The sequence below is a fragment of the Squalius cephalus genome (genome assembly GCF_949319135.1).
Source record: "Squalius cephalus genome assembly, chromosome: 2".
NCBI lineage: Eukaryota > Metazoa > Chordata > Actinopteri > Cypriniformes > Leuciscidae > Squalius > Squalius cephalus.
In genome coordinates, this window is record NC_137123.1 from 45,182,378 (window position 1) to 45,203,023 (window position 20,646).

Consider the following 20,646-nt stretch of genomic DNA (forward strand, 5'->3'; position numbering starts at 1 on the left):
TTCTTACTGGCACTGTTCTTCTTACCCTATAGCCTACTAATACTAGTAAATAGTTTGCTTCAGTGTTTATTGTCAACCAGCTTAATATCAGCCATCAAAAAATCTAGCTTTTCAGTCTATGCTGTGAATTATCACTGAACTGTTGGAAATATAATGAAAAAACATTAAAGAAAGACACGAAGGAGTGAGAATAAATCATGGATAGAAGAGCCAGAGTGAATCTGTGTCCAGGTAAAGACCCAGAATGCAGCAGCACTCATGGCTCAGAGGCATGTCTGAACACGACCACACCTCCCTTTGACATGTCTCACCCTCAGGACTTTGACACCTGGCAACCCTCATGAACTGTCTTTCTTTACCTGGCCTCCCCAGAGTCTCACTCAGCACTCCAGCCATGCCATTTCCCCCATTTACATGAAACACGTGAAAGACAGTCTTTAAGGCAATTCAAACTAGACATTGGTTGTCTGACAGAAGTGTTTTATAAGATTTGTTTTTTATATTAGTATTTTGAAGAGGATATACAGAATACATGGTTGCTTCTTTAAAGAAAAGTACAATTTGGATGTCAAAACTGTGGTTGTGGTTCTGACACAAATGGCACACTCAGTTCACCCAAAATTGAAAATTCTGTCTTTGTTTATCATTAAAAATCATAATGTTACAAATTTGTGCATACAATGGAAGCCAATGGTCATCAAAACTATTTGGTTACCGACATTCACATTCTTAAAAATATCTTCTTTTGAGTTATGCAGAAGAACGAGAGTCATACAGGTTTGGAACGACAAGAGGGTGAGTAAATGTTGACTAAATTTTCATTTTTGGTGAACATTTTTTCATGTGCATTGAAAGCAATTCCAATATACAAATACATCACATGTAAAGTGTGAGTTCAGCTTCAGCTCTAGAAGAGAAAGGATAGTGGACAAGTCTAAACACATAGCCTAATAAACACAATAAAATAAAGGTAAACCTACAGTAAGGTTTAATTTGTTGACATTAGATAATTAACATGAACTAACAATCAAACTAATTCTGAAGCATTTATTCATCTTTAATGTTGATTTCAACATTTGCTAATAGGCATATTGTTAAAATCAAAAGTTTAATTTGGTAATATTATTTAATGGACCTGAGCTAGCATGAACTAACAACGAACAGTTGTATTTTATTAACTAACGTTAGCAAAGATTAACAAACAGGCTACTGAAAACGTATTGCTGTATAGTTAGCTAAGAAATTGTTTTAACTAAAGTGTTTCAAAATGAACACGGATGAGATAAAGGTTACAAGAAAACATTGTAAAATATATTAAAAGCGTTATACAGTTATATACAGTTGATAATATAATCAAGTGGAGAATAATGTTGTAATAATATTGACCAAAATCATTGTGGTATTCTAAGCACTCCTAAAGTCACTCTAACTATTACCGTCAAACAAAATAAAATGACACTGCCTAGAACATTTACACAAAATCTAGAGAAAACTAAAGCTAAGTGCAAATATGAGTTTTCTTACCTTTGTGATGGTCATGCAGTATGAAGAGAACTGTATTACCCACGGCCACTAGATCCGCGTCTTTTTAAACACTCTCTCGCAGAAATGTGTCAGAGAGAGAGAGAGAGAGTGTGTGTGTGTGAGAGAGAGAGTGAGAGATTATAGGATGAGCGGTCCATCGATGCCGCAGTGTTTGAGGTGAGGTGTGAGCATCAGCGGGCATCTATCACTGTTCACTGTGTGACACAACCAGGTCCTCCTAAAGAGGCGCTTAGGCGCTCAGACAGACTGACGCGCCATTGAGGTCCATTCAAATCCCAAGACGCTGTTTGTTTTATAGGATGTATTTATACACTACAATGTATAATCATTTAAATGTATACATTCCAATGACTGTTACCCGAGAAACAAATGGAAATATCTGTTAGGAATCTCAATAAATTGATTAAATAAAAGTAATCGAGAACGACTAGGATTGGTCCAGCATCTACTGCGGGGTGTAAAGTAACATATGCCACGTGACATCTCTGACAATGAGTTACTCCAACATTTGTCTGGACAATAATTTCCCCTAACTAAGAATATTCCTGACAAACTTTAATAGCCATTTAGTTTAAAGATATGATTAAGAGTTAAAATATATATATTTTATTTTTGGACAAATTGGTCCTTGTCCAGTTAGAAATGACTTCCTCGCACTAAGCCCCGCCTATTTTCACACTGTTTTTGTCTCTTTCAGCCCTCGTCCCGTTTTTTCGATGTCTATGGGCGTGGGGCGGCGCTGCGGTGGAGTGAAAGGGAGAGATGATATAACCCATATAGCCTAACCTGTGTCTGAGAACACTGTCCCCTCCCCCCACCCCACAGTGATTCATAAGAGGACCAAATATATTTTGGACAAAAAAATAAAATGAATAAATAAAATGTGCGGGATAAATGTTTAAATGCACATTAACAATAAATAATAAACACATAAATGAATGATCCAGTGGGGAAAGTGTGTTTTCATTTTCAAGTAACATCTGTAACTAAGGGCTGAAATCATTTCAATTAAATTGATGAGAAATCACAATAAAGAAATGTATAAAGTTATAAACTAATACTTCTATTCAAAATGAACGCTGTTTTTCAAATGTTCAGTAGAGCAAGGAACATTGTCCCAGGCCTATGACAGACCGACAGCCTATTCAGTGAGGAAATGGGACTCATTCATAAAAACATTGTCACAGGCATGTGAATTTGAGCAACAGGTCTTGAGAGGCTTGATATACTTGTCTTGTTGTTGTGCATCAGGGTCACCCACTTCTCTCACGTCTCGGGCCTGCTTGCTGAAAATAGGGCTTTGCCATCACAGATAACATTTTTAAAATATAAAAATAGATGTTATTTTTAATTAAACATTTTTACATTATTACACATTTTAACTTTTAGAATTTAATGCTACCTTGAACAGAACAATACATTTCTTTCCAAAACGCGATTCCAAATGTTTGAATTGTAGTGTACAAATAGAATATGTTTAATCATGTTATAGGATTTTCCCCCAGTGGCCCACAATTGTCTTTGAAGGGTCATTGAGATGAATGAAAAGGCTAAAAGATAACATTCTCCAGATTTCAGTGTGCAAACATGCAATCTTTGTTCTTTTCCTTCTGCTCTTTTTTTCTTAATTTTACCTTTGGCAAATTCACAGGCGATATTAAGGGACTGTCGTCTGTAAAGCTGCTTTGGAGAAAAATATCTATTGTGAGTGGTAATATAATTAAATGCCTTCAATTAGAATTTCTAATTAATTGTTGTACAATTCCTCAAAGTGTTCAAATTAAATCAAGCATGACCGTGCACTTTATGGCATAATTGTATTTATGGGTATTAGCAGTAGAAAAATCCTTGTGAATCCTCAAATATGGCTGTATGTAACAACACACCAATCAAAAACTTGAATTAAAAACTAAGTTTAAGGCCAAAACATCACAGACAAGTATTTATATATTTTATTCTAATGAGTCTTGTTCATCCATAAATTAACCAAAGGCTAAACCAAATTTTGCAGAATATCTCTCCAGTTTTAGAGGAACCTGAAAGTGTACATCCCAAAATTTAGTGGGACTTCAGCAGTTTTTTGATGAACAACACATTGGAAACAAGGTGGCTAGTGTGAGCGCAATGCAATGCAACACAGCGCAGGTTTGTGTTTTGTTCATTTGTAAATATGATTGGATGACTGAACAATTCTGAAAACTGTTGACAGGCACAGAAAAAAAAAAAAAACCTAACAGCCATGAATGAGATGTTAAACAGAGCTCACAATGCACCTGAGCAGAGAGGACATCTTTCAGAATACTTACTTACTTCCATCCATCCCCCCACCCACCCACCCACCCACCCACCCACCCACCCATCCATCCATCCATCCATCCATCCACCCACCCACCCACCCACCCATCCATCCATCCATCCACCCACCCACCCACCCACCCACCCATCCATCCATCCACCCATCCATCCATCCATCCACCCATCCATCCATCCCCCCACCCATCCATCCATCCCCCCACCCATCCATCCATCCCCCCACCCATCCATCCATCCCCCCACCCATCCATCCATCCCTCCACCCATCCATCCATCCCCCCACCCATCCATCCATCCCCCCACCCATCCATCCATCCCCCCACCCATCCATCCATCCCCCCACCCATCCATCCATCCCCCCACCCATCCATCCATCCCCCCACCCCCCCACCCATCCATCCATCCCTCCACCCATCCATCCATCCCTCCACCCATCCATCCATCCCTCCACCCATCCATCCATCCCTCCACCCATCCATCCATCCCTCCATCCCTCCACCCATCCATCCATCCATCCATCCATCCATCCATCCATCCATCATAAAGACACTCTCACAAGCCCTCAAGCAGTATAGAAATGCAGACTGAACATCTTCATGGTTTTGCACTATGTACAACAAAGGAGGAGCAAATATTTTCTTTATTTTCTCCTCTCCATCATTAGTGCAAAGAGCTCTTTAGAATCTTCTACGGTGTGAGACCATGACATAAGCATTGGGAATGTTGATCAAAAACAAAGTATTCACCCGTGTTTATTATCTCAATAAATTTTAAGCCTTTTTTTTTTTTTTAAATGAAATGAAATGAGTCCGGTTCAATTAGCTGGGAAAATGTAATCATTGTATTATTTTCCTACAGTGAAATAAATTGTAAAAATTAAAATGCAGGTCTGAAGAAAATAAAGAAATATGTGATTCTTCTAGAAATCAGAAGATCAGCTCTACTGTCCAAGGCCTTCAATCTCTTTCTCTAAGCGTAAGTGACAGGTTAATTTTAGCAGTCTTTCACTTCCACTATTAAGTCAATACTTTTTTATTCATCACACTCTTCTTCCTCCTCTTCATCATCATCATCATCAAACTGATCCTTTGAATCCAGATCATCCTCATCTTCAATCTGTAGGGAAAAAAAAGTCAAATCAAAACCAAGAGTAAGAAGAAATGTAAGGGGCCATTCACACAGAACAAGCTTTTCCATTCCACGGCGCTACTTTTCCATTGTTTTTCCAATGTAAACACATGCTAGACAGCAGTCTTTAACCATTGCACTCGAGTCTCGCGTCTTTCGCAGTATCTCGTACGTGACGTGGCATTCTAAAACGTGGAGCTCAAGTTAAAAGTTCAACTTTTAAAAAAACGCTTCTCTAGACCTTGTGCTTTTTTTCCCACTCCACTGACCTGACCTTGTATTTTTAACAGCAAAAATGTGATCTGTGTGAACCGGCCCCAAGTACACCACAAAACAACATTTGATGAATACAAAGCTAGTGAAACTATGTTCTGGAATGCCATGAGGAAAGTACCGTCTCTCCCAAGTCCTTGAGTCTCTGTTTCAGGCTCAGAATCTTCTGGTCCTGGTCGGCGAGTAGCATGAGAAGATCGTCCTGCTCCTTCTTGGACTCCTGCACCTCCTGCTGCAACTTGCTCTTCTCTGCCTGCATGATGGCAGCTGTGCTTGTGGCTGAAGCAAGGTCTTTCTCCATCGATTCTTGACTCTCCAGAAGAGTTTTAACTTCCTCCTGAAAGGGAGTGAGAGGGACAGAAAAAAGGAGCAAGAATTAGGTTAAACAGCAAATGATGTAAAATGCAAATCAGTAAATGAGTAAATTATGTTTGTCTATAGTAAGTCACCTTAAGCTTTTGATTCTCTGCTGTCTGAGCAGAGAGCCTGCTCTCTAACTCTGCAATTTTCTCTGTGTAGAGACTATTTTCTCCTGGAACTGCAGCCTGAAAGAAAGACAGTAATGAACTAAAAAGCCCATTCACTACCATTTAAAAGTTTCAGTAAGATATATATTTGAGAGAAATGAAAACTATTTTCAGCAATGGTATATCAAAAGTGACAGTAAAGACTTTTACTTTCATACAAAACATTTCTATTTCAAATAAATGCTGCAAAAATCTGTTGAAACAGTGTTTTCAACACTGATAACAATAATAAATGTTTCTTGAAAACCAAATCAGCATATTAAAATGATTTCTGAAGGATCATGTGACACTGAAGACTGGAGTAATGATGCTGAAAATTCAGCTTAGCCATCACAGGAATAAACATTTTAAAAATATATTAATATAGAAAACAGTTATTTTAAATTGTATTAACATTTCACAGTATTACTGTTTTTGTGGTATTTTCAATAAAATAAATGCAGCTTGAGTATAAGCATAAGAGACTTTTGTTCAAAAACATAAAAAAAAAAATCTTCCTGACAAACCACACACCTTTGAATTGTTTGAAGTGTTTACTTTTTATCAGCCATAAATGTACCCACTGGCACACAAACAGATCCAAATTGTAGCTTATTCTTGCCGTCTGAGTGACATGCAGCATTTAGGGGTGGGTAAATCTTAAAATGTTAATGTGAGAAAATAACTGAGATTTTTTTTTAATATCAATTCGATTCAATTTAGTCAAACTACTTGATACAAAAATTTCCTGAGGTTTTTGTTCTGTGCCTTTCATTAGTGGTTGACAACATTTGAGGTGACGCTGCAGATGTGGCACAGAGGCATATTTACACAGACTGGTTAATGCAGCTCAGAGGTGGCATACATGCATTTATGATGTAATTACAATTGCATAAATAATGCTATGAGATTAATGTTTTAAAATAAAAAAAATAATACTGAAATATGAAACTAAACCATTAGTAGGTGGCCCCATAAGTGAGTCATTGAATAATTCATTCAGATGAGTGACTTTATGAATGGGACATTGAATAATTCACTTAAAGCTGCACTCTTTAACTTTTGGCGCCCTAGCGGTCAATAAACAGAACTGTAAGCGTCTTGCGGAAGAATATTGTAGCTGGAGCTACTTCTCTCTGTTTATGTCTCTGACGAGTCATGCAGGTACAGGGCTACTCTGCAGTGGTATGACCCAAACCAGTCTAAAATAGTCAGAATATAAACACTTTTATAGGTGTACTGTAGTGATTCAGGATAAGAAAATGGATTCCTGATGTACTTGCTCATTATATAATTTTGGTACATTTTGTACACAAAAAAAAGTAACGGACTGCAGATTTAAGCGATTCGTTCAAAAATGCAGACTCATTCAGTAATTACGTGTTGCTTAGAAATGTGCAACGGTTCTGGTGTGGCCTTGTTTGGAACTGGAACTGTTTCATTGGCATTTCAAGTTTATTTTACATCATGCAGAGAAACCATGCACTCTCAAGGCTTGCTTTTTTGTTTTGTTTCTGCAAAGTGAGTTAAAACAACAATTATGATATTATTGTAGATGATATATATTGCACACCTTTATGAGGTGTGCGCTTTCTAAACTGTCTGGGCGCTGCACTTCTCTCGCAGTTGACCTCCGCCTTTTCAGTTCTGGTAACATTACACTGTTAACTAACATTCAGAAAATCGATTTTGCAATTTGAGAATATTTAGAAGAAAGAATCATGTATTATTCTCACTCCCCTAGTGGATTGATAAAAAAAAAAAAAAAAATGTCCTGGATGACTCACTGTGGATCTTGCGATTTTAAGATTGAATTATGCAACAGACGGTTCAAAGGTGGTCTGTGCAGATGCCATCTAAGGCTGAGACAACACCACACTGGACTGTAGTGTCTGCACAATGATCAATGAGTGGAACACACTTACTGTAGTATCAGATCCTCTGAGAAGCTCCTGTCTTTCACTCTGTAATTGTGTTACCTCTGCAGTCTGTCTCTGCAGCTGAGATTTCAGCATCTCCACCTCCTGCAGCCAAACATAGTGTTCAAAGTGTTTGGTTTAGCAGGTGCAGAATGGTGCAGAATGTTATGTAATGAAATCTTTAATGAATATAATGAAGAGAAAGAGTGGAACTTTACCCTTTGTAACACTGTGACCTCTGAAGTTGAGCTCTCTGCTGATGAGACACCCTCAGCTTTCTGTTGGACACAGACCAAATATTTCCAAATATACCAGTACAGTTCAGTTGATCAAAAGTGACAGTGAATACATTTATAATGTTACATTTAATGTTATATTAAGCAGAAACTGTTTTCAAAATGTACAATAATTAGACATTTTTCTTGGGCATCAAATCAGCATATTAGAATCATTTCTATAAGATCATGTGACACTGAAGACTGGCGTAATGGCTGCTGAAAATTTGAATTTGCCATAAGAATAAATTACATTTTAAAATATATTAAAATAATAATAATAACTGTTTGTATTCATCAAATACTAGCTCTTTTAAATTGTAATTGTATTAATAATAATAATAATAATAATAATAAATTCACAATATTACTGTTTTACTATATTTTTGATAAAAAAAATGTCAGCCTTGGTGAGAATGAGAGATTCATTTCAAAAACGTTTATAACCCCAAACTTTTGAATGGTAGTGTAAAAGGCTAAGATATTAGCATACTAATTAGGGATGGGTATTGACACAAATTTCATGATTCAATTTGATTTCAATTCACAAGATTCAATATCATTTGATATGTATATATATCAGGTACAGTACATCAATTTCTCTCCAGGAAAAAAATATCTCGACCAATGCTGTAAATGCATTTCGTAATAAAACTGACAGAATTTGACTATATCATATCAACAGTAACAAAGCTTATAAAAAGATATATTACGATTTATTTGATGGGACTAGCGCTGTTTAGTGAAGTTTTTTGTTCAAGCATCAACTGAAAAACATCATCATGGACTGAAAGATCGATTCTTGGGATTTAAGAATCGATATTGTTCGATCAGAATCGACTAAAATCGAGAAAAATCGATATCGTCAACCCAGTCAAAATACTAATACTAATATATAGGAGGTTGGAAGAACTGAACACACACACATACCAGACTGGTTATTAGAGAGTCCTTTTCACCCAGCTGTGTCTGCAGCAGCTGGTTTTGTCTTTGCAGTTCCTCAAGCTGTTCTCTGAGCTGGCTCAGCTCCTCTGGCTGGAGTCCGTTCATATGGGCCGCCTCTGCCTGATTTCCTGTCTGCTGATTATCTTTACCTACAGAGTATGAAGGAAGAGTGGAACAATTGTAAAAGTAACTAAAAAGTAAAAATGGCAGTTCAGGAAAAGTAATTTACTATGGATTTCTGCTAAAATACTGCAAATACTTCTCAAACAACTGATATCTAGGTGCGTAATTGCTGTAACGATTCTGAACAGTAAAAAGCCTTCACGTGCTTGTAGAACTTGTAATCATAACATATAAACTCATTTTCTGAGAGCTACGACTTGTACCACCTGACCACTGCAGATTTAAGGTGTGTTCAACTTGAAGCGGTGTATGACATCAAGATACCGAGAGAGCGCATTGAAAGGATATGGAGCTTTATTTGCAGTAATTTCGACATGGCGTGAATGCAGCATTTGCTCAGTACCTAGTTTGAGTTTGAGGATGTTGTACTGGTCTTTGTGCTGCTGGATCTGAGAGACCTGCTGTGTCATGGTGCTCTGCATCTTTTCATTCTGGGACGCCAGCAGTGTCACTTGCTCCTTCAGCTCATTTATTTGAGAATCCTGCAATTAAAAAGGGAGAAAATTAATTTATAATTTAAACATATGCCTATTTTGAAATCATTCCTCTTCCTGTAAGCCTACAGAGGAAAAAGGAGATAACCCACTTTTCTTTGGTCACATATTGAATATGTTATTCATATGACAATTATTGCCCATATTTCAAACCAAAGTGCATAAGGATTTACTTCTCTGGATTAAGATCCAGTAGGGCTACCTATGGCAGCAATTACAGCTCAAAAAAAAAAAAGACGGTATCTGTTAGTCTATTCTTCTTGTCAGATTTTTTTATCAGGTTACTTTTTTTCATTTTAAGCTTGAAGGGGTTCTTTCACAAAAAAACTTTTAAGGTGCTATGGCTGGGCCACAACATATTAACATTAATAATTTGTATTTAAGTTTACTGCCATATCAGCTTCATGGCAGGTACATATAATAATCAAATATTCAATAAAAGTTAATCTTATAAAAAAGATTAAAATTGTCTCTGTTTTTGGTGTTCTCAGCTGGGTTTGGGATATATATTTTATATTTTCTTTTTCAACACTGCTTATGATTTTCATATAAAATAGACTGATGAAGTATGCAAACTGTTGTTACACCATGAATAACCCAAGGCAAATGAATACTGTTATATGTACACTATATAACAAAAAATATCACTAGGTTTAGTTTGAAACATTGCATTCTGACAAATGTGAGAATGTGATATAGTTTGATGCAGTATAATTATTATTATAATATATATATATATATATATATATATATATATATTTTTTTTTTTTTTTTTACCTGTTCTCTGATCAACTCTTTGTACTGGGTGACAATGCTGTCATGCTGTTCTAGTGTTTTCTTCACCTCTTCTTCCTTTTTCTCTTCCTCGCTTGACTTAAGCACTGCTTTTGTTATCATTCCTATGAACAACAAAAAGAACCGCAAACATGAATAATAAACCTTTTACCTGAACGGATCATATGAGTTATCAAATTCACATAGCGCTTCAAGGCACAGAAAAAAATGGACGGGAACAGAGGGAGCATGGAAGAAAATAATGAATGAACATATTTTTGGTGCAAAGAATTAACAATACAATAATAATAAAAACACATTTTCTCTTAAGGATGTAGTTATTACTTGTCATTGTGCATCAAGTTATTAATATCCATCTTCAGTGATCCATTTCCAGTAACTTCTAATCTGAAACATTTTGATCAGACAATTGCTTTCTATTAAAGCTGAGCCTCGCCAGTAAAGTTTAAAACCCTTGTTTTTACATAAAGATTATGTACATTAGTAGGTGAACCTTTAATGTTGGATAGGACACATTAGGATGGCTATGCACCCCTGATGGAATGAGTGACTACATTTTAAAAGGTCTGAATCCCATTTACACCTGAATTTATGACCATGCACTTGTAACTGGATCACCGACAGATGTTAATAACAATGGAAAAGAGGTCTTACTTTGTGTTCAGGACTCCAAAACTAACCTTCTAACTCTTTCACAAGTTTGGTGAACTCATGATCAAAAAGCATGTGTTCTGGGGTGGAAAAGGCTGGCTGAGGTTTCTGACCAGCACGGGAATACAGTTCGTGTTTGGTTATAAAGCCCAACTTCTCCACAAAGTTTTCCTTCCCTATGCGCTTCTCAATCAACTGCTTCAGCTTTTCTCTGTGAAGAGGAAAATATATTTTGTGTAACACAGATAGTGAAGGAGGCTCAACACTTAATGACGGCACTGGGGGAATTGTTATAAAATGCGCTGTCAATTGTAACATGCTCATTTATGAAATAAAATAACTTTTTTTCTATTTTAAAGTGTTATTTATTCCTGTGATAGCAAAGCTAAACACATTATAGGAATACTTTTTGTCTATCTGCTTTCTGCTATCTGTCGTTCAATACTCAAAGACACAGTACTACATAGCCTGGCTGTGCTGTTCTGTTTTGTTCTATTCTATTCTATTCTATTCTATTCTATTCTATTCTATTCTATTCTATTCTATTCTATTCTATTCTATTCTATTCAATTCACAAATTGTCAAAACCAACACTTACACGTGTGATGTGTTAATCTATTGAATACAATTTATTTATGTGCACTTTAATTATCAAAAAGTTTAGTCATAGATCATTTTAATATCAGCTGACAGCTTTAGTTATAAATAAATAAAGAACATACTTGGTGTAATTCTCTAAGCTGTTGTCATTATAGTAGATACAGATCCCCAACAACAGAGCACACAGACCCTGAACCAGTCGCTCATCCTCACCCAGGTTTTCTGAAATTTGACCTGTCAGCTGAACACATAATTTAAGGAAACGCAACACAGTTTCTGACAAACAGGTAACTGTACTCAAAATGACACGAGCCATAAAAACACAGACAAGTTTATACTTGCTGTACTCTAATCTGAAAAGATTGAAAATGTAATGTGGTTGCTGTGATGTAATTTAATGCATACCAAGCTGTGATCAGAACTACCCTACATTACAGAGTTAAACATAGGTAAAAAAAATAAAGTCGCTCTGTGAATCATTAACTAAGATTCAAACTTTTTATCATCACGATACCAATACAATACACTGTTTGTGTGTATATCAACTATATAAATCAGGTGTGTGTATGTGTGTGTGTGTGTATGTATGGATAAAAGGATACAAAGGGAACATTGTCTTGATTGTGCAGGAAGTGCATGACAGCGATTGGACAGTTACTAATCCAAGTGCAGAGCAACATGAGGAGACCGACCTTCGTCTGCACCCTACTGCCCTGAACACAGAAAAAAAACACAATTATACAGTCTTGATCACACACTCATACTGCCATAAACATTTATATTGAGCTAACATATAACTTTAACATCTAAGAAATTAGCAAATAAATTGATAAAGAAACGACTGCAAGAAACAAGTCGCTTAGCATTGTAAAATTTAAATTTTAAGTCCTTTTAGACAGTATTTCCAAGGTTCTCCAAATCGTATTTGCTAATTTCTGCAGAAATACAAAGTGCAGATGGTTGCTTTCAGTCAGAACTGTCTGAACTTGTTTTTGGCCTGTTTTGCTTGCAATTAAGATCTTATCTGATCTTACATAAGATGTTTGTGACCAAAGGAGTTCCCACTAATTAGTCTACAGATAATAAATATAATGAAAACTTAATTTAAAAATGTTTGTTGGCAAATTCTATTCAACATCTACGAGCTGAAGAAAAACAGGCACAAATAGTGTGCTATTTGTTAGGATTAGTTTTGATTTCAAATTTCGAGTGGCCTAAAAACCAAAGTTAACACTTTAGTTTAGAGTACAATTCTCACTATTACCTAGGTGCTTATTAGCATGCATATGATTTTGGCTGTTAATTAGTACTGCATGCATTATGCATGATCATATTCTACATCCCTTAATTTAATCCTACCCAATACCTAAACTTAACAACTACCTTACTAACTATTAATAAGCAGTAATTCAGCGTTTATAGTTAATATAGTCATTGTTAATAGTTAGTTAATAGGGAGAGTTGGACCCTAATCTTTTTTTTTTTTTTTATTCGTTTTTTAGGATAAAATGCCATCAGTATAATTGCAACACAAACACAAAATCTGAAGTGTCTCAATGTAAAATGTGGTCTAAATACAAAGACAACCTTAAAAGAATGACAAGAGTTGCATTCCAAATGGTGTGCTAATTATTATATGCACTTACACTATCAACTCTAGCATAGAGTAGTGTCATGTCAAATGGAACATTTAACATTTTTACTACACAGAAGAATTCACAGTTTTTCAGTTAAATTTCTTTTCAAATGCACGTGATGTGTTGCCATTAGTACTTGTACAAGCCTCTCCACTTCTTGAAGAAAGTGGTAACCACCGAGTGCATCAAGTGTTTAAAATACCACTTTGTATTTTTGAAGAACTACAACATCCAAGTACTCGTAGCACACTACATGTCACTATTTTTCAGCGTAAACAGTGTGAACAATACTTACACTCCCTTCAAAAGTTTGGTGCTGGTAAGAATTATTTATTTATTTATGTAAAAAAAAAGAAGAAAAAAAAAGTATTTTATGCTCACCAAGGCTGCATTTAATAACAGTGATATTGTAAAATATTACAATTTAAAATAACAGTTTTTTTTATTATATTCCTGTGATGGCAAAGCTGCATTTTAATTTACTTCAGTCACACAATCCTTCAGAAATCATTCTTATACGCTGATTTAGTGCTCAAGATACAGTTTATATCATCAATGTTGAAAACAGCTGTTCTGCTTAATATTTTTGTCGGAACCATGACACTTTTTTAAAAAAAATTTTTTAAGAACAGCATTTATTTGACTTCGAAATCTTTTGTAACATCATAAATGTCTTTACTGCCATTATTGATCAATTGAATGCATCCTTGATTAATGAAAGTATTACTATCTTTCAAAAAAGTTCACTTCTGAACGGTATTGTATATTATAAAATGGTTATAATATGGTGTTTAAAAGGAACTATGAAAGTTTCCATTCAAACACTATGGAGAGGGTTTTATTTAAAAACATCAGCGTCTGTAAGGGCTAGCTTATAAGAACTGTTAGTTTTAGGGGTAAAGAAAAGGCATAATGGAAATTTAAAAGTAATTATTAACTTTTCAACAAGATAAGAATTATCAACAAGATAACTAAGATGTGCATAAAAACAATTTGCAAAAAGCAAAACAGGAAAGTACTGGGCAGCAGAAAAAGCAATCAGGAATAGTTTTGAGAAGAGATGCACCGGTGTATCGGCCGATTTTTGATCAATTTAAAACAATCTGCATATCGGCTGTAGAAAGAGGCAGATATAACAAACCGATGGTTTATTAATTAACTGCATGAAGGCACAGAGTTGTATAATGTCTGTTGCATAATCCGTTTTTATTTGGGTAAAATAATTAAATACTTGCCAAAACAAAATTAAATCTGTATAAAATACAGCAGGGCTTCACAATAAGGACTGCCATCAGGCCAGTGCTGCATCTTCATGAAAATGTATCCTTTCCAAACGTTTTTAAGCCTTGCGAATTTAAATATTCAAGTGCAAGACGATGCAAAAGAGAACACAATTCTACTTACTGTTTGAGAAGTTTTGTGTGTGCATACATCCAAAGCATGTGCCGGGAAAGCTGATCAAATACTTAATCGAGTTCTCTTTCACTTCTTCGGTTCGTCGGTTCTGTCTTGTGTACCAGTATATTGGCTCTGTGCAGCTCTTAGACAGCAGCGCAGCAGGAATATTAGGCTGCTTTGTGTTTTAACGCTTTCACCACCAGCATTTTTTTTAAACAAAGTTGCCAGCTACGCCAGCATTTTTGTTCTGTTGTATTATTGCATTTATGTTGGCATGTTTATTGTTAAATGGATTCAATTCACGTTCAAAAGAAATTATTTTATGCAGCAATAAACTAGCTAGTATATCTTAATGCATGTGTTTTTGAACTTTGTTTACATGATCAAAACAGTTATCTATTTTAATGATAAGTTCAAATAAAAAGTGGCAACTACTGTATCGGAATCGGCCAATAGTTGTTTGTTAAAATCGGTATCGGCCAAAAAAATTATAATCTTATCGGTGCATCTCTAGTTTTGAGTGAATATTTAGTCATAAACTCATTGGACTTAGCAGCCACCTGAAAGGGGTGAATAACAGTACAGATTTCACAGAGTCCGAAACTTCTGTCTCTTCCAGAATAAGCCAGAAAGACCATAGCATGCAGCCAGCAGTTGAAAATAAACGGTCAAAGCCAGGGCTGCCAGGGTCAGTAAGGGAACACAACAAACAGGGCAGAAACAGCAAACAGAAGGAACACAAAACACCTAATGAACCCCCATTGTGGAAATGAGGCCAAGCCACACCATCACATTAAACTGTCCACGCTCAGATACTCACCCTCCGGTCGAGCTTATCACCCTGCAAAAACCACAGCACAGTTCACTTTGATATTCAGTGACAACAACAAGCTACCATTCCCATACGAGTTCAGAATGTCCCCAAATCTTGGGAAACCTTGCCCAGAACTGTCGAAAAAACAGCTTAGACCAGCATGAACTTTTAAGATGGTTGAGGCTGGTTTATGCTGGTTTGGTGCTGGTCTAGCGGGTGGAAAGCCATGCTGCTGGTTGAAAAAGTTGCTATTGATGTTTAGCCTGAGAACAAACTAGCAAATCAACACCTCATGGAGTAGCTCAGAAACTAGGGGTGTGTGATATTGACAGAAAATGATATCTCATTTTCAAAATTTTCGGAGTCTCTTTATGACTGATTCATTGAGTCATTCGTTTATTTTATTCGGGAAGAAAAAAAGCTAATTTATTTAGGAACGAAAAACCACTGTGTATAGCTCGGAGACACACCAGTTCACGAAAAAGAACAAAACAGACAATATTGACAATATGGTGTCTAAAATAGAACTTAATTTGAACATATTGTGATAATGATTTTATACAACAGTTCAATAAACATTTGCAATCATGCTGATATTCAGGGGAAAATAGAAATCTTACTTGTATGATATTGCTTAAATACCTATCACACACCCCTACCAGCAACCAAAACACAACATATTCTCGTCTTTTCAACAGACAGTGTCCAAAAAGACAGATATGGTAGAATTACTGAGGCAAACCATTAAAAACCCCAAAAGGTTTAATAGACCTGACTAACGTCAATGAGCCCAATTAAACCCAAAATGTTGACTAAACACACATTATAAGTTTGAGAATGGGTACCTGGGACAGGATGTTGGTGCACTGCTGCAGAAGGGAAACAGGTGGCTTGCCCAGACTGGTGGCCAACTGTACCCGCAGTAGCTGCTCTTTCTGGGTGAGGTTATCCTGTAGCGCATGAGCAAGAGCCACAGCGGCACACCAGTTTGACAGAGAGTCTGCTGAGAACAGACCTCCACATAACAGCTGTCCTGCTGAAATAGAGTTAGCTGAGGGACAGAAAAAACAATATTAAAGTATAATCTGATGATTACTTTTCGATTAATCTGAAAAAAATCTAAAATGTATTATCCATTAAACATTATCCATTATTTTAAACAATATTATTCCATATCCTGCCCAATGCGGTCCTCCAAAAAAATGTGTAATATAAACTATTTTAAGTTACTATTGCTAGTTGCTTACTATTTTAAAGCAGAAATTAAAATGACTAAATAAAAAAAAAAGCACAAAATTTAACTATGAGGAACACATTCACTCGTATGAACATAGTATTTATATTACATTAATGGGCTATTCCAACATTAGTGCCTTTGCTGTTACTGTTCTCATAAATATGATTACTTGTGTTACATGTATATTTTTAAACCTACACCTAATTTCTAAAAAAAAAATTTTTTTTTAGCAAAATTTATATTTTAGTCAGAATTATTGCGCTTCTATTCTACTGCGCTCTGTCTGTTTGATGTGCACGTTCATTGAAGTCTGTGAAGTTTAACAAGATGCTTGTTGTCAGAATATGCAAAATGGAAATATTTGCTGGAATTTCTAACATTTACAGATGAGGATTTAACCATAAAATGAAAGTTATGCGCTGAGGAAATGCGCTGTGCCAAAGGCATTAAACAGCACACACATCTGTCAAAGTGCGAGAGGGCAAGATGTGGGAAACGCTAATGCTTTAATTTGAACAGCTTAAGTTATTAACATAAAGCATTCTCATGTTTCGGACAACTTAGATCATATACCTTTCCCGCAGCAGCTCACTCTGTGTCCTCCGCTATTTTCCATATGCATTTTGTCCATAGAAATGGGTTATTCTCTACTGTAAAGCGACGTACCTGACTGTTGGTTTCCGGGCACAGCGCACTATGAACCGTGACTAATCAATAATCAAATTAGTTTTTTGATTAGTATTTTCGTTACCAAACTCAGATGTCCAAAGTGCTGGTGCGTAAATATATGGCAGAAAATATATGTATAAATAAAAAATATATATTTTTATTTATATTATTATAATAATTATAATAATGTGCCTTGGTAACACAAAGTGCATTAGTTTTACTTTATTTGGTAGTTCTAAATTTATTTGGTAATTACAGGTGACTATACACAGAAGAAAAAATTGTCTTCCTGCTGTCACCATGTATAAAATAAGTGCAACTGAAGTCATATGATCCATGAACAGTCTGCACCAACTAATGGCAGAACTAAGCGACTAGTCGGGGCAACCCTTACCATCTATAGTGGAGGGCAGCAGTGTGGCTACAATCTCCCCTTGTCCTTTATGGTTCTTGTACAGGAAGCATTGGAAGCAGTAAAGTACAGCACAGCGGAGAACAAACGGCTGTCTCTCATTCACCATTGACATGAGAAGAACCACAATTGCAGGCCTGAAGAAAACAGTCAACAAGTTCATATTCTCAACTCTTTACCAGAAAATACTTTTTTGATTATCGTTTCAAAGACAGTACAAAGGACAAACCAGACCTTGGTGGATTGGATGGTGCATTAACAGATGCAAAGTAGTCCTGATTCACTTCAGATCCACGTATGACCTCAGACACAGTATTGATGGTCTGTACAAGAAAGACAAATAGAAAAAAGTGAAAACATTTCAGTGGTACATTAAAAACCGTTAAAAATGGTAACATTTAAGAAACATTATGCAGTTCTGTGCAATTAATTTTTTTCAAAGAAGATTTTTAGAACTGAATGCTGCACTGGTAGAGGCCATTCACACATAACATGTTTTTGAATTCCACTGTGCTACATTTCCATTGTTCTCCATGTAAAAATGAACTAGACGGTGGTTTTTAAACATTTTGTGCATGACATGGCATTCTTAAAACATGCATTTAAGCTAAAATAAGTTAAACTTTCTCAATACCATTTTTCCAATCCACTGCTCGTGTCTTGCGTTTTTCAATGCAAAAATGTGATCTGTGTGAATGGCCACTTTATAAGGGCTCAATAGAGATCCACTTCTTTGAGCAGTGGTCTAAATATCTAGTTATCTACATTGGTTGCTATAGTAATGACACATGAATCATTGTGTCTAGTGGCTTGAACAATTGAGAGCAGCAAGAACGATAAGAGTAGAGAGAAAACTGGACATTTTGCTTCTGTTCATGTCTTTTGTATGGAGCTGTGGAATATAATAGTTTTTGATGATTAATCGCGATGCTGTTGTGATCGATTCTGCATAAAAACGAATCGATTTTTAAAAACTGTGATTACATAGGCCTGTCATACATACAGTATAATGTAATGTTTTATTGTAAATAAAGTACTCTATTATAGGCTACATTAATAAAAAATGTGCGTATGTCCTTCGTAAGCAAAGCACTTGTGTCTGATGTTTCGGTTTACACAAAAAGAACATGCATGAATGAGAAAATAAAGTGTGGGAGGTGCTTGTTGCTAAACAGAGTTATTTAAGTGCATCAAGCCACACAAAGATCTCAATTCGATACTCGCACTGACTGACACAGTCAGACTCAGGCCTCGTTTACACTGTCAGTGAAATGTGACCCAATTCCGACTTTTTGCTCATATGTGACACAGATCGGATGTGTTCAATGACTGTGTAAACCGGAAAAAAACGCATGCATTCGTATATTTCGAGATCGGTTTCAGGCCTCGTTCATATGTGGAAATAAATCAGATATAAATCGGATATGTGCCAATGCGACTGTCATGTAAACAGGCAGATCGGATTTTCTGAGGCATTAGGCAAAGTACCCGCAGTTTAATGACGAGAGCAATGCACGTGCCCCGATGCGCTTCTGCAAAGGGACGGATGGCCCGACGAAACGTTGTGTCATCGTAGGAGAGGAATGTGGACAAACGTTGACACAACATATCAAAGGCTTGCTCATCCTAAAATTTTGGACCCACTGCTCCTCCTTAAAGCCCGCCACAATATGCTCCCACCAGTTCTGAGATCTCTCTCGCACACAATAACTGAAACATGCGCAGGCTGCAATGATGGCCCTATTCGTCCTCCTCCGCCTCAAAATCATGGTGATGTTAGGCAAACTTTGCATATATCGTAGAGCTAGTACCAAGCATATTTCCTGTTCGTCCATCTGTGCAAGAACCCTTTAAGCATGCGTGATGTTTCAGATAGTATGTCAAGTGTACACACATTAATAATCGGATATGGGTCACAATTGAAAGAACGTGTAAACGGACGGTCAAAAATAAATAAATGGGATATAGGCAACACATCAGAATTGGGCATCAAGACCTGCAGTGTAAACGAGTCCTCAGACAGCATGCGATCACAAATTCAGTTCTCTTTAGCGGCATATTGCTCTTGAAACTTCAATTTTCATAATATCCATCTTGGCGAGTATTCACGTAAACATTGTCTGTTTCATCTTAAGCAAACGTAAACAGTTGGGGGAAAAAATCTGATGTGTAACATTATCCGTACATTAGGTCTTAATATAATAAACCTGCTGCTGATCAAACAACAAAAGAAAAAAGGGAATCATTCACTGCTTTTGATTGAATAACTTTTGTAGCTGTGGCAAGGGGGGCGTGGTTCAGCGAGGTCTGCGACGAGAGAGAGAGCGGGGAGAGGAGCGGCGGTAAGTGGGTCAAGTGCAAAATGACTTACACCTGTGTCTCGTTGCAGTAATTGGCGTGGGGAGACCGCATATAAGGAAGGCTCTCACAGTCATCGAGGAGAGAGAGGGCTGAGGACTCGTGGGAACCGGACAGAGCACTGAGCTGAACGTGGACAGAGATTACAGAGCTGTTTGATCCTGGAAAGTGTGTTGAGTTTTGAAAGCGCATGTGGCGCGATTGTTATGTACGAATTGAGTTAAATAAAATACCCACGAGTCTCAGCCAGCCGACCTCGGTCTCCTTCCTTCTCACACATACACAAAGGGATTTATATTACACTGGTGCCGAAACCCGGGAAGGAAGGAGAACGCCGCCGCCGAAATGCAATCTCCGCCAGTGACATCGGGAACGCCATTTGCGGACATCATCACATCGCTCGCGGGTCTGCATCAAGAGAACCATCAAGCCCTGCTGGACTTGCGGGCGGACCAGGAGAAACGGTTCCACGTCATGATGCAAGCCCAGCAGGA

The 20,646-nt window shown here is 36.7% G+C and overlaps 2 protein-coding genes across 7 annotated transcripts in view; both read right to left on the reverse strand.

Annotated features, from left to right (window-relative positions):
- Positions 1-1,679, reverse strand: part of coro2aa (coronin 2Aa) — a 29,827-nt gene extending 28,148 nt beyond the window's left edge. Inside the window, exon 1 of the mRNA XM_079863626.1 lies at positions 1,525-1,679. Coding sequence (XP_079719752.1) covers positions 1,525-1,539 — 15 coding nt within the window. The 5' untranslated portion in view covers positions 1,540-1,679. The remainder of the gene's footprint in view (positions 1-1,524) is intronic.
- Positions 1,680-4,453: 2,774 nt separating this feature from the next.
- The window catches only part of uso1 (USO1 vesicle transport factor), a 31,648-nt gene continuing 15,455 nt past the window's right edge, over positions 4,454-20,646 (reverse strand). For 3 of the 6 annotated variants that reach the window (XM_079850988.1, XM_079850986.1, XM_079850984.1), the window contains 15 exons: positions 18,029-18,117; positions 17,777-17,931; positions 16,322-16,527; positions 15,483-15,503; positions 12,230-12,340; positions 11,750-11,868; positions 11,057-11,238; positions 10,359-10,480; positions 9,431-9,569; positions 8,890-9,053; positions 7,903-7,962; positions 7,691-7,789; positions 5,709-5,804; positions 5,381-5,596; positions 4,454-4,974 (listed from right to left, as the gene is read on the reverse strand). In XM_079850988.1, the coding sequence (XP_079707114.1) occupies positions 4,891-4,974; positions 5,381-5,596; positions 5,709-5,804; positions 7,691-7,789; positions 7,903-7,962; positions 8,890-9,053; positions 9,431-9,569; positions 10,359-10,480; positions 11,057-11,238; positions 11,750-11,868; positions 12,230-12,340; positions 15,483-15,503; positions 16,322-16,527; positions 17,777-17,931; positions 18,029-18,117 (1,863 nt within the window). In that variant the 3' untranslated portion in view covers positions 4,454-4,890. The remainder of the gene's footprint in view (positions 4,975-5,380; positions 5,597-5,708; positions 5,805-7,690; positions 7,790-7,902; positions 7,963-8,889; positions 9,054-9,430; positions 9,570-10,358; positions 10,481-11,056; positions 11,239-11,749; positions 11,869-12,229; positions 12,341-15,482; positions 15,504-16,321; positions 16,528-17,776; positions 17,932-18,028; positions 18,118-20,646) is intronic. The other 3 variants (XM_079850987.1, XM_079850989.1, XM_079850985.1) reach the window with 1 other exon arrangement.